The sequence below is a fragment of the Lepisma saccharinum genome, chromosome 1, assembly GCF_977018435.1.
Source record: "Lepisma saccharinum chromosome 1, izLepSacc3.1, whole genome shotgun sequence".
Lineage (NCBI taxonomy): Eukaryota > Metazoa > Arthropoda > Insecta > Zygentoma > Lepismatidae > Lepisma > Lepisma saccharinum.
This window is the reverse complement of record NC_139229.1, coordinates 172,775,932-172,798,023: the sequence shown is the minus strand read 5'-3', so window position 1 is coordinate 172,798,023 and position 22,092 is coordinate 172,775,932. Positions and strand designations below refer to the sequence as shown.

General features: G+C 37.5%; 1 protein-coding gene across 3 annotated transcripts in view; it reads right to left on the bottom strand.

Moving 5' to 3' along the window:
* The window catches only part of Rlip (Ral interacting protein), a 67,863-nt gene extending 58,781 nt beyond the window's left edge, over positions 1-9,082 (bottom strand). For 2 of the 3 annotated variants that reach the window (XM_083142742.1, XM_083142761.1), the window contains exons 1-2: positions 8,952-9,082; positions 1,894-1,998 (exon numbers count right to left, since the gene is read on the bottom strand). In XM_083142742.1, the coding sequence (XP_082998868.1) occupies positions 1,894-1,978 (85 nt within the window). In that variant the 5' untranslated portion in view covers positions 1,979-1,998; positions 8,952-9,082. Of the gene's footprint in view, positions 1-1,893; positions 1,999-5,225; positions 5,245-8,951 lie in introns of those variants that run through there. The other variant, XM_083142751.1, reaches the window with a different exon arrangement.
* Between the last annotated feature and the right edge of the window lie 13,010 nt (positions 9,083-22,092).

Below are 22,092 nucleotides of genomic sequence, written 5' to 3'. Positions count from 1 at the left end.
TAAAAAAAATCTAAACATACAACGTGATTGTTATATGTTTGTTATTTTGTGAAGGCATCTGTAAGCTATTCATAGCTGGGGCTGGCATGCCTGCCTCACGGACAGAATGCTGGGAAACAGTTACACAAGATGGCGGCATCCTTACAGGAGTGCTCCAAGCTGAAGCAGCGAAGTGACGTGAAATTTTTGTTGAGTGAAGGCATGAAACCGATAGAAATTCATCTCCGCATGACAGTTCAGTACAGTGACAACTGTATGAGTCGATCACAAGTGTAGGAGTGAGCTGAGAAGTTCAAACAGGGCATAACCAGTGTTGAAGATTCTCTGCATTCACGTCGCTCTGTCACTGCAATCACAGAAAGCAACATTGCTCAAGTGGAGGCAATCTTTTAGCAGACTGAATTTATTTCTCAGTATGCCTTATTGAAATTTTCTATTTTAATGTTTTAGTTTATACCCCAAGCAGTGCTTGAAGCGAAGAAGGCATACTGCCCAGGTAGCAAAATGTTCACAAAGTATTCCCCCAGCTTTATTACCATGTTAAACCATACGAGCATCACCCGAGCTAGTTTCACGGTTCAAACATCCCCCAGCTAATAATTTCCAATTCAAGTGCTGAATTCAATTAACATCAAATATGGGCAAGTAGGGACAAATTCAATTTGTAATTTCTTAAGCCTGGCTGTGATTTCTGTAATTGTACAATGTGCTATGTACCAGTGTGAAAGAAATAAACACAAGAAATATTCTCTGCTCACTGTGTTCCTTTGGTGTAACACTATAACACTTCACAAATCGGTAGGAGAATAATACAGTGCTAGCCATGATAGTTTCAACTCTACTGACCACAGGTGGTAAATATTTCTTATCACATGCAATTAAGCTCTAACCTACATCTAACTAGGTCAAGAGCTCTCGTTTGCTTTACTGCTGATAAGTAACAATCTTTTTACTCTAAATTATACTGCAAAAATGTCCACCCCCTGCATTACTGCCAGAGAAGATAAGGGTAACACAAAACAGCACAGGCTGTAACTGGTGACCTCCATTTAAAACAAAATAAGAAGAGATGGTTAACAAAAACGAATTAGATAATTGAACAAAGTATTATGACATTCATATTAGTGTAAAAGTCCCTTCCTTGAACAGCATTCAATATATTTGATATTGCAATGTAAATATGCATAGTGTTTCCTTCTTTTATATATATATATATACCATCAACTGTTTTATTTATGTTTTGCTTGTTTTGCACTGGTGTAGCCAGGCATGAGTTCGCCATCAGAAGCTGGTCACCCTAAAGTGTGCACGGCGTGCAAAGTGCAAAATATACTATAACAACCACAAAACTCCATTGACATCATCTACTCTATTTCATCATACAACATATGACATTTGTGCCTTTGTTGACCCCGGATCGGTCGCAGCTGAGCACAACATTCACCTTGCATATTTAACTGCACTATTTTTTAATTTTTTTCTTTGTTCTTCTAGTGATTTGTTTATTACTAGCCTTTTTCTTTATTATATCTATGTTTCAACAACTCTCAGCTCTAACAAACTTCGCATGTTCCTCAAAGCTGCGCTGAAGTTCTCACAGGCAGGTCCATCTGTGCTGCACAACATCTTATACATATAATATAAAATCACTTAAACACTTTTCATATTTTCTATTGCAAAAAAATATAGGTATGAAAAATCACTAAAAACAGCCTAGACTTATTTACTAAATAATGCATCAATGAAAATATAAAAAAAAAGTAATGTAAAGCAACTATGTGTGAGCTTAGCGTTTACTCTGACAACACTCCTACAATAATGGTCTCTCTCATACTGCAGTTTATTCCATCTCATAAGAATCTCACAAAAAAAACAAAAAAACGAAGTACTCACAATCGCTCTCATTGCTTTTCCTTCCCGACTCAGATGCATACAGGCCAGGAAAATCCCTCTCCACGTCTGGACTTTCGAACTCCATAGTGCTAGGGCTTGCCTAAGCTAGAAAAGAGAAATACTATGAGAGTACCTGGAAATGCAAATAAGTTAAATTGAACTTAAAACATAAATGAAAACAGATTACTTTAACTGCGGCTCTTCCATATGGATTATTTTTATTAAAAAACTAACTAGGGCTAAATCTCAGGGATTCCTAATCCCAGTTTCAGTTATTCTTCTGTAGGAAGAAAGGTTTCTCTACCTGTCCCTGTCCTGAGCAAGTTCAGTCCAATCTTTACCATCTTTGCCACTTTCCTTCATGTTCATTGCAACATGATCTTTCTACTTTCATCTTGGTCTTCCAAAGGGTCAATTCTTAACTCCCATGCAGGAGTCAATGCATCACCCTGTAGCATTGTCTGAACATGTTACCTGTTTATCTGAAGTTGTCTATTTGCTTCCCAAAAGTTTGAAATGTAATGCATTCATTTATTTGCAACATGTATGCAAATATGAGGATGGAAAAAGCATTTGAAAGTTACGTTACAAGTAGAGGCAGTGGTTGTAATTATGCAGAAACTTCATACCAAAATGGAGATTGCAGTAGTTGTTGTGCTGTTCATACATTGCTGCTGCTGCTAATGGCAAAATTTTAAAGTAACATTAACTAGCATGCAGTTATTGTAGCCACCTTGTCTCCTGCCACCCCTCTTGAACCATGCAATTGTTTTAAAAGTTTCATTGTAGCCCAAATAATACTGTAAAACAGCTGTGAATTTAGTTCTCATAAGTTTAAAAGAACAATGTGGTCTAGAAAATTTTGTAAACTAAAAAAATGGGAAAGTATATTTCAAATAGTGTAAATAGTTGTCTTCTACTCATAACATCACTTGCTGTGGATCTGGCTGCTGCATTCCTTGAACATGTTAAGAAAATAGACCTAGATTATTTTTTGCAAAGGTAATGATGCTAAAAATGCCCCTTTTCAAGCAAATATAAAATGTCTCACTGTGTGTAATTCAACAATTAAGATTTATCATAGGAATGCATTTAACCCTCTGTAAGGCATGTCATTTTCTGTAACATGCATAGGCCCGTGGTTTACCCCTGTCTTCCAATCCTTTAACTATGTTCAAGGTATGAAACACCATGAATTATATTGATTATGGGTGCAAAATGTTCTTTCTTTGTCCTCCTTCTAAGATCAGCTGCAATTTTCTAATGCTCTTTCAAAATAATGTAATATTATGAAGTTAACACCAGTCACATGCTTGGTGTATAGTTTCCCCACGTGCCTAAATCCTTAACAACTGAAGCACTGCCATGTTCATTCTCGGTCATAAGACGACTTTCATGCTTACTTTCAGCACTAATACATAGCTACGTATCCTCCCCTTACTCACTAACCTACTTCCATATTATAACACCATTAAGCCTTGTTTCCATGATATGAAAAACTCAATATGCTGACCAAGGCAGAAATTCATTTTATTATAAAACATAAACTAAATGATTATGTCATTACACACAGTGAGACAAATTTATGTTTTATAATAAAATAAATTTCTGCCTTGGTCAGGATATTGAGTTTTTCATACTTCCATAGCTATATAACATTGGATCTGCAGTGTGCTCTGTCTTCTGATGCACTGATATTTTTCTTGTTGCGTATTTAGATGTATGGGGCCAACTGTACACCAAGCACGTGAAAGATGTTAGCATTCTAATATTACGTGGCTTGGAAGTGCTACACAACTGTGCATAAAACAAAAAAAGAGACAACGTTCAGCTACACAAACACACTCATGTGCAGTAGGCTACAGTTGGCCCAAGATCCATTTGTTTTATTACGATTTCATCATGTTACGTATGCATTTATTTACATGGTTCAATTTCGATTTATGTCTGTTAACACATACTGCAGAGTTTCAGAGATTACTTAGTGTGTTTCCTTGATACTGGTTTCTCACTTCAATATAATTCTTGTTGCCAAAATGTTTGAAGATTTTGTTCAATACATGCTTTCATAGTTAGGTTAGGAGGGTCAGGTTAACTTCCTTTAGAATTTTAATAATAACCCTAAATGCTTTCATGGATATGTTAGGTGGGCCAGGTTTAGTTCTCTTGGCATTAAAATAATATCTGTAAATGCTCTCGCAGTTAGGGTAGGTGGTATGTGTCAAGCATGCGAAATGAGGAGTTTTGCGCAAGATACCTCTAACATCTTATTTTACCCATAAAATGGACTTTTTCAAAATGATGACTGTGCTGATTAGTTTCAAGAAGGTTCCAAATTACTTCTATATTCATTCCCACTATTCTATGATACTTGCTGTCGCTCATATTAACGAAGAATGCCTTGAGCATGGGAAGCGTGCATGCTTGTGTAAGGTAATTTTTAAGTTTTTGGTCCCCGTGACGGAGTGGTTAGCACATCACGCTATGATGCCAGGGGTCCCAGGTTCGAATCCCGGCCTGGCTATGGATGTTTGTGAGTGTCCATTCATCAATTTCATCATGTCATCACTCATCCACATCTTCACATATTAGCCAAAAGTTGCACAAAAAGCGAAGTAAAATAAAGCAAATCAATCAATCAATAATTTTTAAGTTTCTTTCCAACATAAATAACTTTTTTGAAATCCAAACAGTGTTCATTACTCTAAGGAAGGATCAAATTTCGTGTGACAATGATTGCCAAAATTCTACAAATTAGTCTTTCTGCTAAGAGAATTTGAAAAATCATAAAACAATCGCAACCATTACCATACAGTTCACAGTGTTGCAATCTTGCAATGAATATCAATGGGGATGCCTGTATTCTATGTGCCTAATGGAGAGTTAAACAACAAAAAAAAAAAAAAAAATACTACTTGTGGATACGATTTGCTGTTATCTGTAACTGCCATCTTGGTGACACTGTGAGTTTAATGTTTGACTCGCGATCATGCCACCAAAGGCACAAGGTTAGACTCCTGTTTTTGGCATGGGTGTTTTGATTGATTCATTTTATGTTTGAGGTCCACTTTTTGCACAGTAAGGCTAATTGGGACTGGACCTACAGTTTAAAGTGGGATCCAAACCACTATGTGCCTCCACCGGCTATCAACCCCGGGACCTCTTGATTACAAGGCGACGATGCTACCACTGTGCCATCTGGGAGGCCGTGGCATGGGTATTTCTTTGTAAGTGTCCTGTCATCAGTGTTCTTCATCTAATTACCACTCATCTTCATTGTCATGACATAAATATTATAAATATTATCTGTGGTAACTCATTGATAGCATTACCTGTGGATATGGAGACTATTCTATATTTGTACTCTGTGCATGCCACATCGTCTAGTGATCAGATTTCACAATCCATCCATCTGGAAAATACACCACTGATATACTGGGTGAATTCTAGACATATATCAACACAATTTTTTTATACAAATGTGTTCCTTTCACCAAGAAACAACATGCAAAAATCTTGGATAGAGCACCTTGGAAATGGCTAGCTGCTAACTATATTGTTGAAATCCATGGTGCATTTTTTAAAGGTTCTACACATAATTATTTTTGCAGTGGAGTAGGAGTATGAAGGAGGAGTAAAGAGTGTCACATCTTTTTATACCTCCAGTACAATAGTGACTTTTTTTATTTTATTGTCCTCACAACTCATATTTATTCAACAAAAAATCTGTCACATCAAAGGCAGATAAAAATAAAAGATAACACTGTGTGCCCAAATAATTATGCATGTGTATAAGTATTTTCATTTTTGTTATTTTACGTCGCTTTTCTGCCACTTTCAGCTAATCATGATGATGAGAATTACATGTAATCAATGAAGGGACACTCACAAAGAATACTCATGCTTGGGCCCAAGTTGCTACGAATGCAATTTTTACATCGTTCGATTTCGATGTATGTCTGTTAACACATACTGTGGAGTTTGAGCGATTACTTAAGGTTTTGTTCAATATATGCTTTCGTGGTTAGGTTAGGCAGGTTAGGTTTGGTTCCCTTAGCATTAAAATAAAGTCCCTAAATGCATTCTACTAAGATTCCGATTTACTTCTACATTCATTCCCATGCTTCTACGATATTTACTGTCACTTGTTGACGGAGAATATCTTGTCCATGAGAAGTGTGTAAGATAATTTTCAAATTGTTTTTTTTCAACATAAATAAAAAATTTTCGAGTCCAAACAGTGCTCATTACTTCAAGGAAGGTTCAAATTTCGTGTGACAATGATTTCCAAAATTCTACGATAATTAGTCTTTGTGCTAGGAGAAATCATAAAACAATTGGAACCGTTATCGACCACAGAGCCAGCCAGCTATGTAAGTAAAACAGGAGTTACAATAGTGTTTAAATTACATCAGCTTTCCTACTAGTGTTCAACGATATCAATTTCAGGTCAATTTACAGAGCACATTATAAATATGAAACAGAAGTGCTCGCATAAAACAAATATATTCGTGTCAATTGATGTTCACAATTTAGCTTTTAGGCATCACAAAAAATTTCAGGAAATGGTAAAACTTCGATAGCGTCCCAACGGATTTATTCATTTTTACACAAGAAACTACTTACCGAAATAAGTTACTGTAGCATTTAGAAGTTCTCATTGGTATTTTCTTTTATCGAGAAAAACCAATGTTGTCCGTATATGCTAAATTGAATGAAATGAGTGCTAATAGAACCGAACCTAACAGGCCTAACCTAACCTGGTAGGCATACCTCGTCCCCGTGATGGTTCGTGGGGCTATCGTGAATTTTTGGGGCTAACGCCAATGGTTTAATAATTACTCTTTATGTCAAATTTACTCTTTATGTAAAAAATTGAACTTTTTTTGTGAAAAAAGCAAAATAGCACCTTGAAGAATCTTTCGCAATGCAGAATATGTAAGTATAAATGTTAAAAATGACGGTAAATTTCTTGTATCGGACAAACGGATTTCTTCAAATTTACAAGAGAAATTACTTACCGAATGCAGTTTCTTTATACTTGTGGAAGTTCGGGGAAGTGTTTTCTTGCATCGTTCATTGAATTTTGCCGGTAAATCATCTATTTTTCGATATAAATGTGTGACCGATGCACGAAAGCTCTTGCATCCATTTACTTCCAGGTGGATGTAGTCTGTGTGTGATGATGTAATCCCGATCAGTGTTTCCAAACACGTGTTTTTGTAACTGAAGAAGGTACGTTTCCGCAAATAGTTTCTGGGGCTATGTGTCAATGGTTTGTGGGGCTATGTGTCAATGGTTCGTGGGGGTATGCGAGAATGGTGTGTGGGGCTACGCATATTTTTTTCGAAACCAATTTTTAACTTGTAACCTATACGTGACCCTACCTAACCTAACCTTACCGGAAATGGTTTGTGGGGCTATGTATGAATGGTTCGTGGGGTTATGCGTCAATGGTTTGTGGGGCTACGTAGGTATTTTTGGTTGGAGTGGGGGTGGAAACACTACATGCCGAGTACGGTAGTGAAACTGTGACCGCCAGTTTGCGTGTTACCGAAGGCAAAAAGAAACGAAGAAAACTTACTCGATATGTCGCAAATAGAGCTTATTTCCGTGAAATAAGCGAAATGCCACCTTAAGTAATGTTTCTCAATGCAGAATACATAAGTACGAATATTCAAATTAAATGAACTAGCAAATTTCAGCCGTTTGTCCGATACGAGAAATTTAACAAATTGTGTTACCTCTCAAGTCCCAATTAGTTGACAAGTACAATGTAAAAAGGTTTTCGTGCACAATTTGGTGAGGCACGTAACCTTTGTATTATTTTAAATATGTACAGGTTTCGAGTATTCTAAAGCATTTCCTAATACTCCTGTAAAACTTGCTTATAATCGTTGGTAACACTTTACTATACCAGAGACAGATTTCTTCAAATTTACAGGAGAAAGTACTTACGCAAATCATTTTCTGTAGCATTGTTGATGTTCGGGAATGTAGTTTTGATCCATTTTAATGCGAATGCATGTGGTTTTCTACGAAAATCTCTTTCAGACGCGCTATTGCACGCTACGCTCTCGTATTGTCCGTATATGCTAAATTGAACGAAGGGAGTGCTAATGGAACCTAACCTAACAGGCCTAACCTAACCTAGTAGGCATACCTCGTCCCCGTGATGGTTCGTGGGGCTGTCGTGAATTTTTGGGCTACCCGTGGATGGTTTGTGGGAAATAAGGAACAACAGTAAGTACTCGTTAATGTAAAAAATAGACATTATTTTCGTTAGAAATTCATTATTTCACCTAAAGAAATGTTCCGCAATGCAGAATAGTACGTTAGCAATGTAAAAAAATGCGAAATAATTCATTGATAGGTGTCTCCGGTATAGTAAAGTAGTACCTCATCGTTAAACATACGTAACCGTTACCAATGTTACAACAGTGTTATGTACATAATCGAATTCTTTAATGTTGCTCATATTCAGGAAAAAATGCATTAAGTCTGGAAGATATATTCAGGAATAAATGCATTAAATCTGGAAGATAACGTGAGTGAGAACGTAATAGTGTGTTTTTATTTTTTTGTTTCCGATAAGTAAAATTTTGGGATGTAAAATACGAACATTAACGCCTGGCACATTTTGTTGCCTATTTATATTTTTACTTTAAGTCGCATTCCTGTATATTTAGGCGAATCGCGGCGATGGGCATGAATGGCGATTAGATGAAACTGAGAAAGGGGTGCAGAAAAATGAACATCCATATATCCAGTCCGGGGCACGAAGCGGGAACCATCAATTGATGATGAGATCTAGAGTCGACCACCGAACATATTCAGCACCGAGTCGGCAAACTTTTTGTCATCGTATGCAATAGCGACATATTGTCTTGTAAATTTGGCTGGTGTCATTTAATTACAACCCTTTAACGCATTCTATTTAGTTATTTCTGATCATACAGTAATTCATTCTGAACAGCTGTGAAACGAAGCAAGAGTAAATAAGCACACTAAAAAATGTGGTATGAGCATCTGCTACCTCTACAATCGCTAACACTTACACGTAAATGTTAAATTAGTAGAAGTCCATATTTCATTATTAATCCGTAAATATTTGGTTCCTTGCTTTATTTATAATTGCACTTGTCAACTATTTTCATCCACCCTCTTTACAGCGCTTCACTTCATTCGATTGTTTTCTTTTTAAACTGGCGTGTTGCCAGGTGGGTGCGTTCCAAACAGAATACTTCACCGACACGACACCCCATTCTTCAAAAAAGGATTACATTTTCTAAAAATGAAAAATACAGGGTGATTTGTAATTCGACGTATTCCTGGAAAGGGGTAATAGTAGAGCACATTTGCAACAAATTTGACCCTATGCACCGGGGGTCGGAAATCAATGGGATTCGAGTTATTGCAGTTTGTAGATTTTCGAGACATATTCCGACTTGCGACCAAAAAACTACTAATTGTGAAAAACTACTACATCCTGGGCACTTAGTCGGCATGTTGCTAACAGCTGACGAATGGGCAGTGGCGAAGCGTGCTGTCTCTGGAAGGGTAGGCACAGGATGGAGCAGGGTTTGGGGGGGGGGAGTGTAAGATGTGATTTTTTTAACAGTAGTATGTTAAAATATAGCCCCTAGAAAATAAAAGATAACATATTGCCTGAATCTCGTCTACTTAAGTCGGGATAGTGATTGTAAAGGATAATGTAGTGATTAACGCTCTCGCCTTATAATCAAGAAGTAGAAGGTTCGATTCCTCCTGGAGGCATTAGTTACGATTCTACTTTAATCTAGTCTCGATTAGATATCTGAGAATAAAGGCGCTTCTGTCTCGAAGGTCAGAAAACAGTGACAATGGGACTCGATGTTCTGACCACGCGTCACCCAATGAAAAAGCCGTTCTGTCAAACCCTAGCCATCTTACATTTGTTAGATTAAAGCTGCTCGTAAAAATTATTTGCTACTTCAATAACAGTATTGTAAATGTTTCTCGCATTACAGAAATGGTTGGTTCACTTGATCGTCACTTAGCGTTTATTTCTTTTTAATGCTGACCTCCGCGGCAGATTGGTTATAACAGCGTGCTACGACAAGGGCCTCAGGTTCGAATCCCCACCTGGACATAGGTGTTCTTCGTGAGTGTCCCTCCGTCAATGTCATCATATTATCGCTCATTCTCATCTTCGCAATTAGACAAAAATGGCAGAAAGCCAAGTAAAATAAAGTAAATCTATCAATCAATTATTTCTTTTTAACTTTTTTATGCATATAATTCTTCTTCAACAGGCGACTTTTTTTAAAAAAATATAATATGATTTAGAAAATGATGAAATGCTAAATGAGAACACGGACTGTGTAACACACCGACCAGAAAATTTCAGTAACATGGATTTTCTCTATACGTTTGCATTGTACGTACTTTGCCCTATTTTAAAAGTAGCGCGTTTTCAGTTACGTCACTAATCATGAAAGGAAATTTCGTCTCAATATCCCTTTCCTCAAAGAAATAAAATACTTTCCCTCTCTGAATCGAGATTGCTGTGGGGCATATCCAGCAGCTAACACTTCGCGAAAAGCGGTTCTTCAAAAGAGCTGAAAGCACCAAACTTAACACTGGTAACCAACTTGCATGCATTATTTGCAGTTAGAATTCTAATAAAGCCTACTTTGATAGGTTAGGAGGTCAGGCTTAGAGGTGTTAGCAACACATTTTCGCTACATGTTAGCAGCTGGGTGTGCTCCGCTCCCGGCACAGCTCTGAATCTTCCATGGAAACACTGCTTCAACAAGCTCTGTACGTCCACTGCCTGCTTCGTCACGCGCTCGTACACGATCGGCACTCTTCGGAAGTCAGGGAGAGGGGGTGAGAGAGAGAGAAAAGAGGCCGGCCTCTCAGGTTACATTACAGGCGAACGCACCCCTGAAATTATGCTTTCCCGCAAGAATCACATAGGTTGTTATGGGACCAGCTGAGGCACTCTCGGGCGGGCCTCGCTGAATGCTCAGATACGGTTCCAGGCAGGGTTGCAAACTTGCGGTAATTATCGGAAGACCAAGAATTTCAGTTTTCTTTTATTAAGCGTCGTTTAATGAAATTTATAAGTAATAAAATAATCCGTTATAGACAAATATATTAGGGTAGGCCTGGCCTCGGGGCCTCATAGGACGCTTCGCCACTGCGAATGGGTGACTACTGGGAATAAAAATAATGCCCAAAATTCCCATACCCACAGAAAGAAACAGTCGTTGGAGTACACGTCATGAAGAAATTTGGAAATTATCGTTTAATTTGAAGAGGATTACTCAAAACATTGGTAACACACTTAGCGTAAAAATTACGGAAAAAACTTCCTCGTTTCATAAGCTCTCCAAAACGATACAAATGTTGTCAAACGACTGTTTCTTTCTGTGGGTATGGGAATTTTGGACATGAATTTTTTTCCCAGTAGTCACTCATTCGTCAGTTGTTAGCAACATGTCGATTAAGTGCCCAGGATGTAGTCGTTTTTTCACAATTAGTAGTTTTTTGGTCGCAAGTTGGAATAAGTCACGAAAATCTACAAACTGCAATAACTCGAATAACATTGATTTCCAACCCCCGGTGCATAGGGTCAAACTTGTTGCAAATGGGCTCTAGTATTACCCCTTTCCAGGAATAGGTCGAATTACCAATCACCCTGTATATATTAAATGTAACACAACAAAGTTATTTGCAAAACAACACGTGTAATTAATCCAAATCATATGATTTCTGACCAGTTACGTAGTCACTGAGGGGTGGGGTGGAAGGGGCTAGAGAACACATCCGGCCAACCCGACCAGGCACGTAGCTTGCCCCCTTCGAACCACTAAATGGCATAATGTGAATATACAAAAACCTATGAAGAAAAACACGATTTTTTCCTTGCATAAATTTTTTTTGTTTTGTTAAAAAGACAGGCTGCAGTCTGCAATATTTGGTAATTTTAATTTTTATAACCATTGCAAAGCTGGGACATAGACTACGGTGCAAAAGGCTTAACCTGGCACGGATCCCACCAAAACCTTCTCTGTCGTCTGCAGAACGTTGTTGCCTCTGATTTCGGCGGAAGCGAGCAAACATAGCGACAGGCCAGGCTGCGAGCGATAATTTGGGGGTGTAAGGACAGATGTCTCCACCACCAGAACATTCACGTACTTGACAACGTGGCAACAAAGGACATGCGAAGGAAGCAGCTACCCCTCGTAGGCAGAGGACAAAGCACGTGCTCTCTCCAAGGCTTCTGCCAATGGTTGAAAACACTCACGTGACGCCGGGGAAAGTCTGCAGAATGAAATCTATGGTTTGGCACGAACTGTGCCAGGTGAAACCTTCTGCCCTATATCGCCGGGACAATCCATTCTTTTTAATCGCTGTCCCAACTTATTTCTAACTGAAATTGATGTGAAAGGCAAAAGAAAAGGGAAAGAAATTTGAAAATATTCTTTCATTTGCAGAACTCTTTGAATACTTCTGAGAATTGAATGTAAACATTAAGTACCATGCTGTACACTGTGCAACAGAACACCCTTTGTCCTTAAGCCAGTTGGTTTGTTCCACTCATCTATTGCAGCATGCATGATGTCCACTGGGAAATCAGCTACTGCTGCTACCAAGGAACACTTTAAACTGGCAATTGTGGGGTGCCCCTTCTTGCAGACAATGCCCTCAAACATTGACCACAAGTTGTAGTCCAATGGGTCTGCAGGTAAAACGAAATCAGGCACGTGATGCTCAAGCCACTGTTGTGTTGATTGTGCCCTGTGGGCTGGAGCAGAATGTTGCTGGAAACTCCACTGTTGGTTTGCAAACAACGTGATGCTTAAATCTTTGACAATCGGCTCCAGGACTATGTCTGCATACGTTACTGCATTGGTTTTAACCCCTTTTCACAAAAATGCAGCTGGGTGGCACCAGAATAACTCACCTCTCACCAAACCATCACTGAGGAGGGATGATTGCCCCTCTGAAATCTGGGAACTTGTTGATAGGCCTCCTGCGAGATAGTGGCATACACCCGATCATTTTGGCGGTTGAAGCTCTCTTCAATTGTGAAGATTTTCTCATCGGTGAAAAGAATCCTCCGATGTCCATTCTGGGCGTAACGCTGTGGGAAGCATCTGCATTTCACCACCCTCTGCTGCTTTAGTCGTGCATCAAGATAATGTCCGGTAGATCAGTAATATGCTTTAAGCCAAGGTCCTCATGAAGTAGCCTGAACATCAATCTTTTCGATACGTTCATCTCACCAGCCATCAATACCTGCTTCAGAACTGGATTTCGGCTACTGATTTTGAACTTTTTTAAGGTCTGGATAATTTCACGGTTTTCATAATCTCCCCATTCCATGTTGACAGCTGCTGTATCACAGCCACTCTCACAATGACTCAGGGTAGAAGCCAGCACATAGGTGGCGCTCAATTGTTTACACTTGTTGGATGATATACGTCAGACCTTTGTAACAGTATTTATGGCAAGACTGGGTATTTTTGTGTGTGTGGAAATTAAGATCTGCCCCACCCCCGAGTCTTCAATGATTTCACGCACTACATAAATTAAGTAAGAGCTAAGCAAAATAAAAAAACTGTCTTCTTCTTTTTATTATTATTATTATTATCAAACGTTATTCCATATTTTCAGGTTTGGTCCCTCTCTCAAAAAAAATTCTGGGCCCGGGTCCAGACCAGACTATCCTAGAGCAAAGAGGAATGCTCTTTGACCCAAATATGCATTTTGTATGGTATTTAGGTGTGTACTAAATGTGACTGCACTCCCTAGAAAACAAGGATGTCGATGGGGTTGGCAAACACTTAAAAAAATGTGAATGGTTCAATAAGTATAATCTAGTGGGGGCCTCCCCAATGGCGCAGTGGTAGCGTCTCCGCCTTGTAATCAAGGAATCCCGGGTTCGATACCCGGTGGAGGCTCATAGTGGATCGGATCCCACTTTAAACTGTAGGCCCAGTCCCGATTAGCCTTACTGCGCATAAAGTGGACTTAAAACACCAAATCAACAACAACAGTATAATCTAGTGATCACCCCATGTATATTTTGTTCCCAAATATTGTCGGCAGTAAAAATGGTCACAAATAACAACTTTGCTGTCTTTTGACAAAACATTTGTTTAGTGAGCCAGTAGAATTGGAGCAAATATCCTGCTGAATGAAATTAATTGAAGCTTTTGTTTCAACTTTAACTTCGTTATTGGGAAGTGAAAGTAATTACCAAATCTCTTGCAACAAAAAATGTGATCTAATGAATGAACACTTCTGTTATTAGAAGCAACCAATATGCCTAGTAGGCATCGGTTTTATGCACTAATGTACACAGAACTCTTTCGGAGGTGACTGGAATTGTAAGAGTGGTTATTGCATAACTGGATTCTAGGAGGGTGTGGTGGGGTACATTCTAAAATATCTTGTAATTACAACTTTTATCTTTCGTTTTAGAAGTTCATCAAAAGAAAAAAAATATTATTCAGAGGTCATTTCAAGGTAAGTTCGCAAACCATGCACTTTGGTTTGTCTGTTATTTACTGCTTTCATTTGATTATATTATTCAAAATTTTGGAAGGGGCCATAGCCCCATCGGTTCCCCTTTTGTACATCAGTGCTTTTAAACGAAGCACAAAATTATCATCAGGCCCGGATTTAGATGGCTGTAGTCCCAGGCTTCCAGAGAGGGAAGTTGCTTTGAAAAAGACCACATGAAGAAATGAGGTACTTGGAATGTAAAAATATTTTTAAAATATCAGTAACCATCTGACATAACTTGATCTAAAAGTTATAACTAAGCATAGAGGGGGGGGGGGGAATCTTGGTGTTCTCAACCCTGAACATATACGAGGGAAATTCGAAAAAAATAATAAAAAAAATTGGTTTGTGTATGTGAGAGAAATAGACGGGGATAGCGACATTAGTCCTGTGGTGCTGTGCGCAGTAGTTCAGTGAGCAGTGGAAGAAGAAGATTGTGTTGCAGTTGACTCGTCTGCTATAACAATTGAAAATGAATGCTCCAATAGAAAATCCCTTCAAATGTGAAGTGCGTGCAGTAATATGATTTCTGTGTGAAAAAAAACTTTCAGTAGCTGCGATTCATCTGTGTAATGTTTACGGACCAAACGTGAGGGGTAAAGGTGTTGCATGTTTAACACATTGACTGCCACCGTGTAACTGAAAATGTATCTCTTCTGGGCCAATCCGATTTTCTTGTTACTGACCGACTGTGAATGAAATGTGTATGCATAATATATCAATACAATTGAAATTAAGCCCATTATTGAGGTTTTTGTGGTGTGTATGCATTTCTATACACGCGGCGTAGGTTTTCAATTTGACGTTGTATGCCACGTGTATATGATTTCATACACGTAATTATTCGCTTTGTGTTACCACATTTTGTCTTGTTCTTTCCGAATATCACGCTGTTTTAAAATTTTGTGGTGATCAAAGTACCAAAATTATCAGACTACTGGAGCACTAGTGCTTTGTTTGATTTTCCTCTTCCCCGAAGTATAATGAGTAGAAACAGATTTGAACTGTTTCTACGAATGTGGCATATTGCAGACAATTCACGTGCTGTCCCTAATGATATATTACATAAAATTACGAACATCACCAACAAACTCATTTCAAAATTCCAAGAAATATACACACCAGGGGAAAAAAAATTGTGTCGACGAAAGTATGATACCATGGCGGGGAAGACTTTCATTTCGGCAGTACATCCATTCCAAAAAGAATAAATACGGAGTGAAAGTTTTCAAGTTGTGTGCCAGCAGGGGTTATACATGGAACATTATCCTTTATGTTGGAAATATAAACGGCCGGTAACATGTCAGTTCCTGAAACTGTTGTATTACAGCTTGTAAGAGATCTTCTCGGTGAAGGCCGGCGTCTTTACACAGATAATTATTACACCATCGTTCCTCTTGCTTACCTTGCCATTGACAATAATACCCATCTGATCGGTACAATTAGGTCTAACCGTAAATATTTGCCAGCAGATGTTGTTCAAGATAAATTGAGGAAAGATGATATTGTAGGAATGGAAACTCAGGAAGGTGTGACTATTCTGAAGTGGAAAGATAAGAGAGATGTGTTTGTCCTATCTACAGCTCACTCTGCTGAAGAGGTAACTGTAACAGAGAGACGTGGTTCAGAAATTAGAAAGCCTACCGCAATTATTGATTACACTACTAGCAAGTCCTTCATTGACGTAAGTGATCAATTCGCTTCATATGGGAATGCTCTGCGAAAGACTACAAAATGGTACAATAAAGTTATTATTGAATTTATATGGGGAACGGCTCTCGTGAATGCCTACATTCTCTACAGTGACTGCATCCAGTCCAGTAACATACACATAAATGAATTCAGGAAACTTGTAATCCTAAATATTATTTCTGAACAATTAGCTCCTGGACAGCAAACTCACTTTACCTGTGCAACAAGGCAGAAAAACTCAAACTCATCACTTGATAAACAAAGTAGGGGATAATGGAAGAAAGAAGCAAGGACGCTGTGAACATTGCTACAAAATCTATGGCCGAAGTGGAAATTCTGACTCGACAGGGAGGAAGTTTGCCAGGTGGGTGAAGACAGTATTTGACAAATGTCCCAAAAATCCTTTTATGTGCCGGGAGTGTTTCAACAAAAATCATTGAACTTCCAAAGTGTTCCGTATAAAATATGTCATCCTTATATCTATCTATATATCTACAAGGAACATAAGTTTACAAAAATATTATATAACGAATCGTTTTGTAAGAATTATGATGTACTAGCAATGTATTCCATAATGTATAATGGTTTGCTGTGAATTCCAACCAGAAAAAAATGTATTTACACATTTACCCTTCTTTTTTAGTTGTCAATACATTTGTACTAGTGAAAAGAATACGTAAATGTAAATAAATTTTTGAAGATTTTTTTACTCTTGTAAGACATTACAGAAATTAAAATTATTACTGCCCCATCTTAGCTGTACGCCATGGCTATTTAACAGCCATATAGTTTTGCTTCAACAGTGTATGCGTTTCCATACACGCGGCCAAGAATCAGGTTCTTGTTTGTGTATGGAGTAGCATACACGTGGCCCAGAAGCAAGAAGCCATGTGTATGACATATCATACACACGGCAGTCAATGTGTTAAAGATGGACGAACTGACATGCACAATGTGGCAAGAAGTGGGCACCCATCTGTAGTCAGCAATGAACTTGTGCAGGAAATTGACAAGAATTTTTGGAAAAGTTCCGTTGGGGTTTTTGATCATCCTCCCTATATCCCAGATTTGGCACAGAGCGACTACCACCTCTTCAGGCACATGAAACAGTGGCTTACGTCGCACCGCTTAGACAATGACAATGCGCTTCACGATGCTGTTAGAGGGTGGCTTCATTCCCAGGTGGGAAGTTGTTTTTGCAGAAGGAATTTCAAACCTTGTGAAACTTTATGACAAGGGCCTCAATTTGCATGGTGATTATGTTGAAAAGTAATGTAATGTTGTACTTTTGTAATGTGTATAATAAAAGTTCTGTATCTACCAATGTCTTGTCATTGATAAAAAAATGGAGTTTTTTTCCGAATTGCCCTCGTAAATCCCAGACTGGGCATGATTAAAGAAATTTACTAATAAATAAATAAATACTCTTCTTCTCGTTCTTCCTGCAGCTATGCATGGAATTATTTCAATATTTTTAATTAGGTCTAAATTGGAACACCAGAAAAGACATGGCTACTATAATTACTAGACACTTAAGCAAGTTAAATCCAGGGCTTGGTAACAAGGCAATAATGTTCACTGGTGGACAACACAAAATGAGAGCATTGTAGATAAAATATTTCCCATGCTTGGGACAGTTTCACCTGAGGAAATGAATTTCCAAGCTTGTTCCTTTCTGTAATCATTGTGGGAGGGGAAGAGGGGTATAGTCCATAACTAGAGTGAGTGTGTAAATTTAGTGCGAAAATGACCATAAATTGAGCAGCTTTTGTGAAAAATTGTAGATGGGTGTTGAAGAAATTTGGGGGGGATAAATCACAAATGTAGACTTCTAATTTCAGAGCCGTGGTGGTCTATTTGGTGGAGCATCTAACTGCCATGCAGGAGACCTCCATTTCATTCCCGAGGTGAAGACCTTCATTTCATTCCCGAGGTGAACAATTTCCGAATTTTCTGGCCTTGTCCCAGCATAAAGTGACTCTGAGGTTTGCCTAGTCTGAAATAAATTTGTACCGGAGGTGTAAAGTGGCCAGAACGTGGTGCTGATCACATCACCTCCAAAGATAACCGAGGTCTAGAATGTGCAGGGGCTCTACCTCCACATCTTCACATGTGCCTTCATCTCACAGTGGGAGAACACAGGAAGTTTTAACTTTAATTCAATTTCACAAAAATTTTCTAATGCCATCATCACCTTGTAATCAAAGGGTCTTGGGTTGATTATCTGGTGGAAGTAAATTGTGCAGTGGTTCAGATCCTACTTTGAAGGTCCAGTCAGGATTAGTTTATCCGACTACAAATTGGACCTGAAACGAACCCTTCTCATTTTTCTGATGTGAAGTACATATACATGTACAATATACAGAGTGGCGAAGTCCCTACCCACTGCTACACAGTTGTTTTGGATCCTTAATCATGTAAGCATTGTTTTATTATTGTTTTGTGTGTATTGAATAATAAAAGTAATTTGTAATACCTAACAGTTGATTTGTTACTTTGTCCTAATACACCTATGTAGCAGTGAGTAGGGACTTTTCACCCACTCTGTACTTACTTGTGTTCATTACCTGGAAAAATTGGTACATTATATTTCCAGTGTTAAATGTCTCATATTTGAATTACTTTACACAAACTATGTGATGCATACTACTATAAACAAGAACTCAAACTTCAAAATTAAATGGTCTCTAGTCTAGATTCTGGGTAAGATGTGGTTATTTCCTATTCATTACCATAATTTAATATTTTTTCCAAGTAACTATGGCACTATAAACACACCAACAGTATTAAGTAATTATATGCCATGAAAACCCTAGACCAAGTAGTGGTGAAGGGAAATTCCCCCATTGTCCTCCTCCCCTGTGGATTCACACATGATTGTATAAACCTAAAAATTCTTACGAATTCCCCAATATTATACTTGAAGAACAGAGGTAGATCATTCAAGAAACAATACAGTAAGCTACTTCAAATAACATAGTTGCTTTTTATTTCTTACGTAGTTACAGTTTCTGAAAGTATTTCATTACGGATGTAACTATTTACATTAACTCTTCCAACATACATGTATGCAATTGTTCTATAATCTTAGTATAGTTTTTTTTTTTCTCATGCAATGCAACTAACCTAAGACTAGAAACACTACTTAATGATGGGAAAACTGCATACTCTTATCTTTAATTCAGCATGAATCATAAAACTTTGCTTATTCGCATAAAAGTAGACAACAACATCTAGCTTATATTTATAAAATATTACCACTTGCATTTCACTCTTTTCCTCTGTACATTAAATATTCCTTACAATTAAGAAAAATCACTTATTCATAGTGGAATAATGCAACATACCATTATTTTCCTAGTTGCTTTCACACACTGCGTATTATTTTATATGTATATATGAATATTTGTGTCTTTACAGTTACAAAAACATACTCATTTTCACAAAATGCAATACGGTAAATTGTCATTGCGTACAAAAGAAACACACACTTTTCATGAAACAATGAGGTATGCATAAAAATTCTTGTTCATGTATGGTCATTTTTGTTGTTATTGTTACACAGGATTAAAATACAGTTATGAAAGCCCCAAATTTACAATATTCTCTCTCTCTCTCAAGAAGCTAACATTGGTGATTCAGAGGTACCAGCAATATGGAATTGGCATTTTTTTATTAAGTTAAAGATTCAAACAAATTTACAACACTAAAGATATGGTAACAGCATGATCATTAAATAGATCATTTATGCTTATGCTTATTGTAGTCAAGAACTTCTTCAATGGTATCATTACAATCCAGAAGTTCCACGACTGTACATGAACAGGGCCAAAATATGCAATAGGAGGAAAAAAATACCAGCAGTTCTCTCTGAATTGCTATAGGTTTTAATACAAGCAGTATGTGTGTTATATGTTTATATGTTCAGAAAGGGTAATTGGGACCAGGCCTACAGTTTAAATTGGAATCCAAACCACTGTGCACTGGGGAGCAAGTCTTACAGCCTTTTTTTTTTAAGGAATAGATTCTAATGTTTGATGGGAAGGCTGGCGAATAAGAAGACACAACTAGTCATACCACATTATGCGAAAATGAAAATTTAAAAACTTTTGTGTAAAATTCGGCATGACTTAAAGGGAGATAACAGCTGATATAAGGATTGTAGCAATTACCATGTTACCTCATATCTCTCACATAACTACGTTAATACTTTACACAATGCAAACTCTATAATGTTTGGTACCTCTGACTACAAAAATATGAATGCACACACAAGATATAACATGGAAAAAAATATATAAGCTACAGAGAAAAGGGACCAATGCCATGGCATTTCAGTCATATTATTTTAGTACACTTATGAAAAATCTTGGTCCACTGTAATTCCCATTTTTATTTACATTCCACATTGGTGTTAGTCACCAGTAAAAAATATATTAAATATCAAATGCCAGCAACAATTAACATCTGTCTCTATCCTATATCTCTTCATCTCTACTAATTCCTAAAAATATTACTCAGATTTGCAACCATAGAAATTTAATTTTGACACTCCAGTATTGACCCTCAAAGATAAGTAATCTATGAATGTTTTTATAACTGTCTCCAGCTTTCAACACAGAAACTACATCCTCTTCCATAGAAAGTGATTGATCGTGACAAACGGCCAGAGTGGGCCATGTAATGAAAGGCCCCTTGTCTGTCTGTAAAATCTCACACTTGAAACTATCTAGTACCTCACAGTGCAGTGAGGGACCATTGGCTTCTGTCATGCTTTATGAATTCAGAGCTTCAGTAGAAGTTAAATAAACCAATCACTGCAACCATTCACCTTATGTGAAAGAGGCATTATCATAGTTGAAATTACTAATAGTACCCAAATAGGTAGACATTAACACAGTTTAATAATTTCTTTTTTAAAAATTATGATATAACATTATCACAACAGCTTAATCTTTCATTTGCTTTCTTCAAGGTAATCCTGTAAATATAAAACTCGTATACATGATTAATAAAGATCAGCAATATCAAATTGCACGCCATTCAAAGTGTACAAGTGTTAAAATAATTTCATTGTTTCTGAGTCCTTTGATGTAACAAAATGTAATAAATTCTGCATGTTACCAACAGCACAAGAAATCTCTTTCTACAAGCTAAAGGGAAATTATTTTTATAGGCACTGTTGTACAAATAATAAGTGTTTATCCCGAAAATAGTACAAATTCTTTAGTATCATATGTCACATGTGTGAAGATATATTTATAGTCACTTAGGACACCAAATGCATTCACATAGCCATGATTATCACTTTAATATCGTGTGTTTGTTTCAACTCTCACCTTTGTAGCAACGAAAATGTTAAGACAGTAAAAACGTGTACAACACAACAGTTCCCTTTTTAGGAGATGAGTAACACAATTAAGCTAAAGAAAATCAATGGGAACATTTCTTGAGAGTATTTCAGGAAGGAGCAAGAGAATTCTTACAAGGAATATGATGGCTTAGGAGGCTATGAGACCCATGGAGGTAAGAAGGGGAGGAGTAAGCCCTGCACGATGTACTGTGTCCCGGATTCCTGATGTAATCTCTCTTTCATTGGTGTTCTATTGTTTAGCAAATGTTATCAGTACTTTGCTACTACATGTAGGTAGTATGGACTGAAATTTTGCAAATGACAGAATGCAAAATACATACTGTTAAAATGTATTTTAGAAATGGAGGAATATAATTTGGAACACATGAAAACATGGCAACAATGTAAAGAAGCTGTACCAATGCTACCAATTGATTTCACTAATGCAATACACAAATTTTCCTCCTGCAACAAAAACTTTCTTAGACGTTATGTGTGTTTTATGTTTTCATTTATAGATGTTGGCAATACACATTCGTACATGAATACACCACATTTGTATTAATAATTTAGTTAAATATGATTTCACTAGT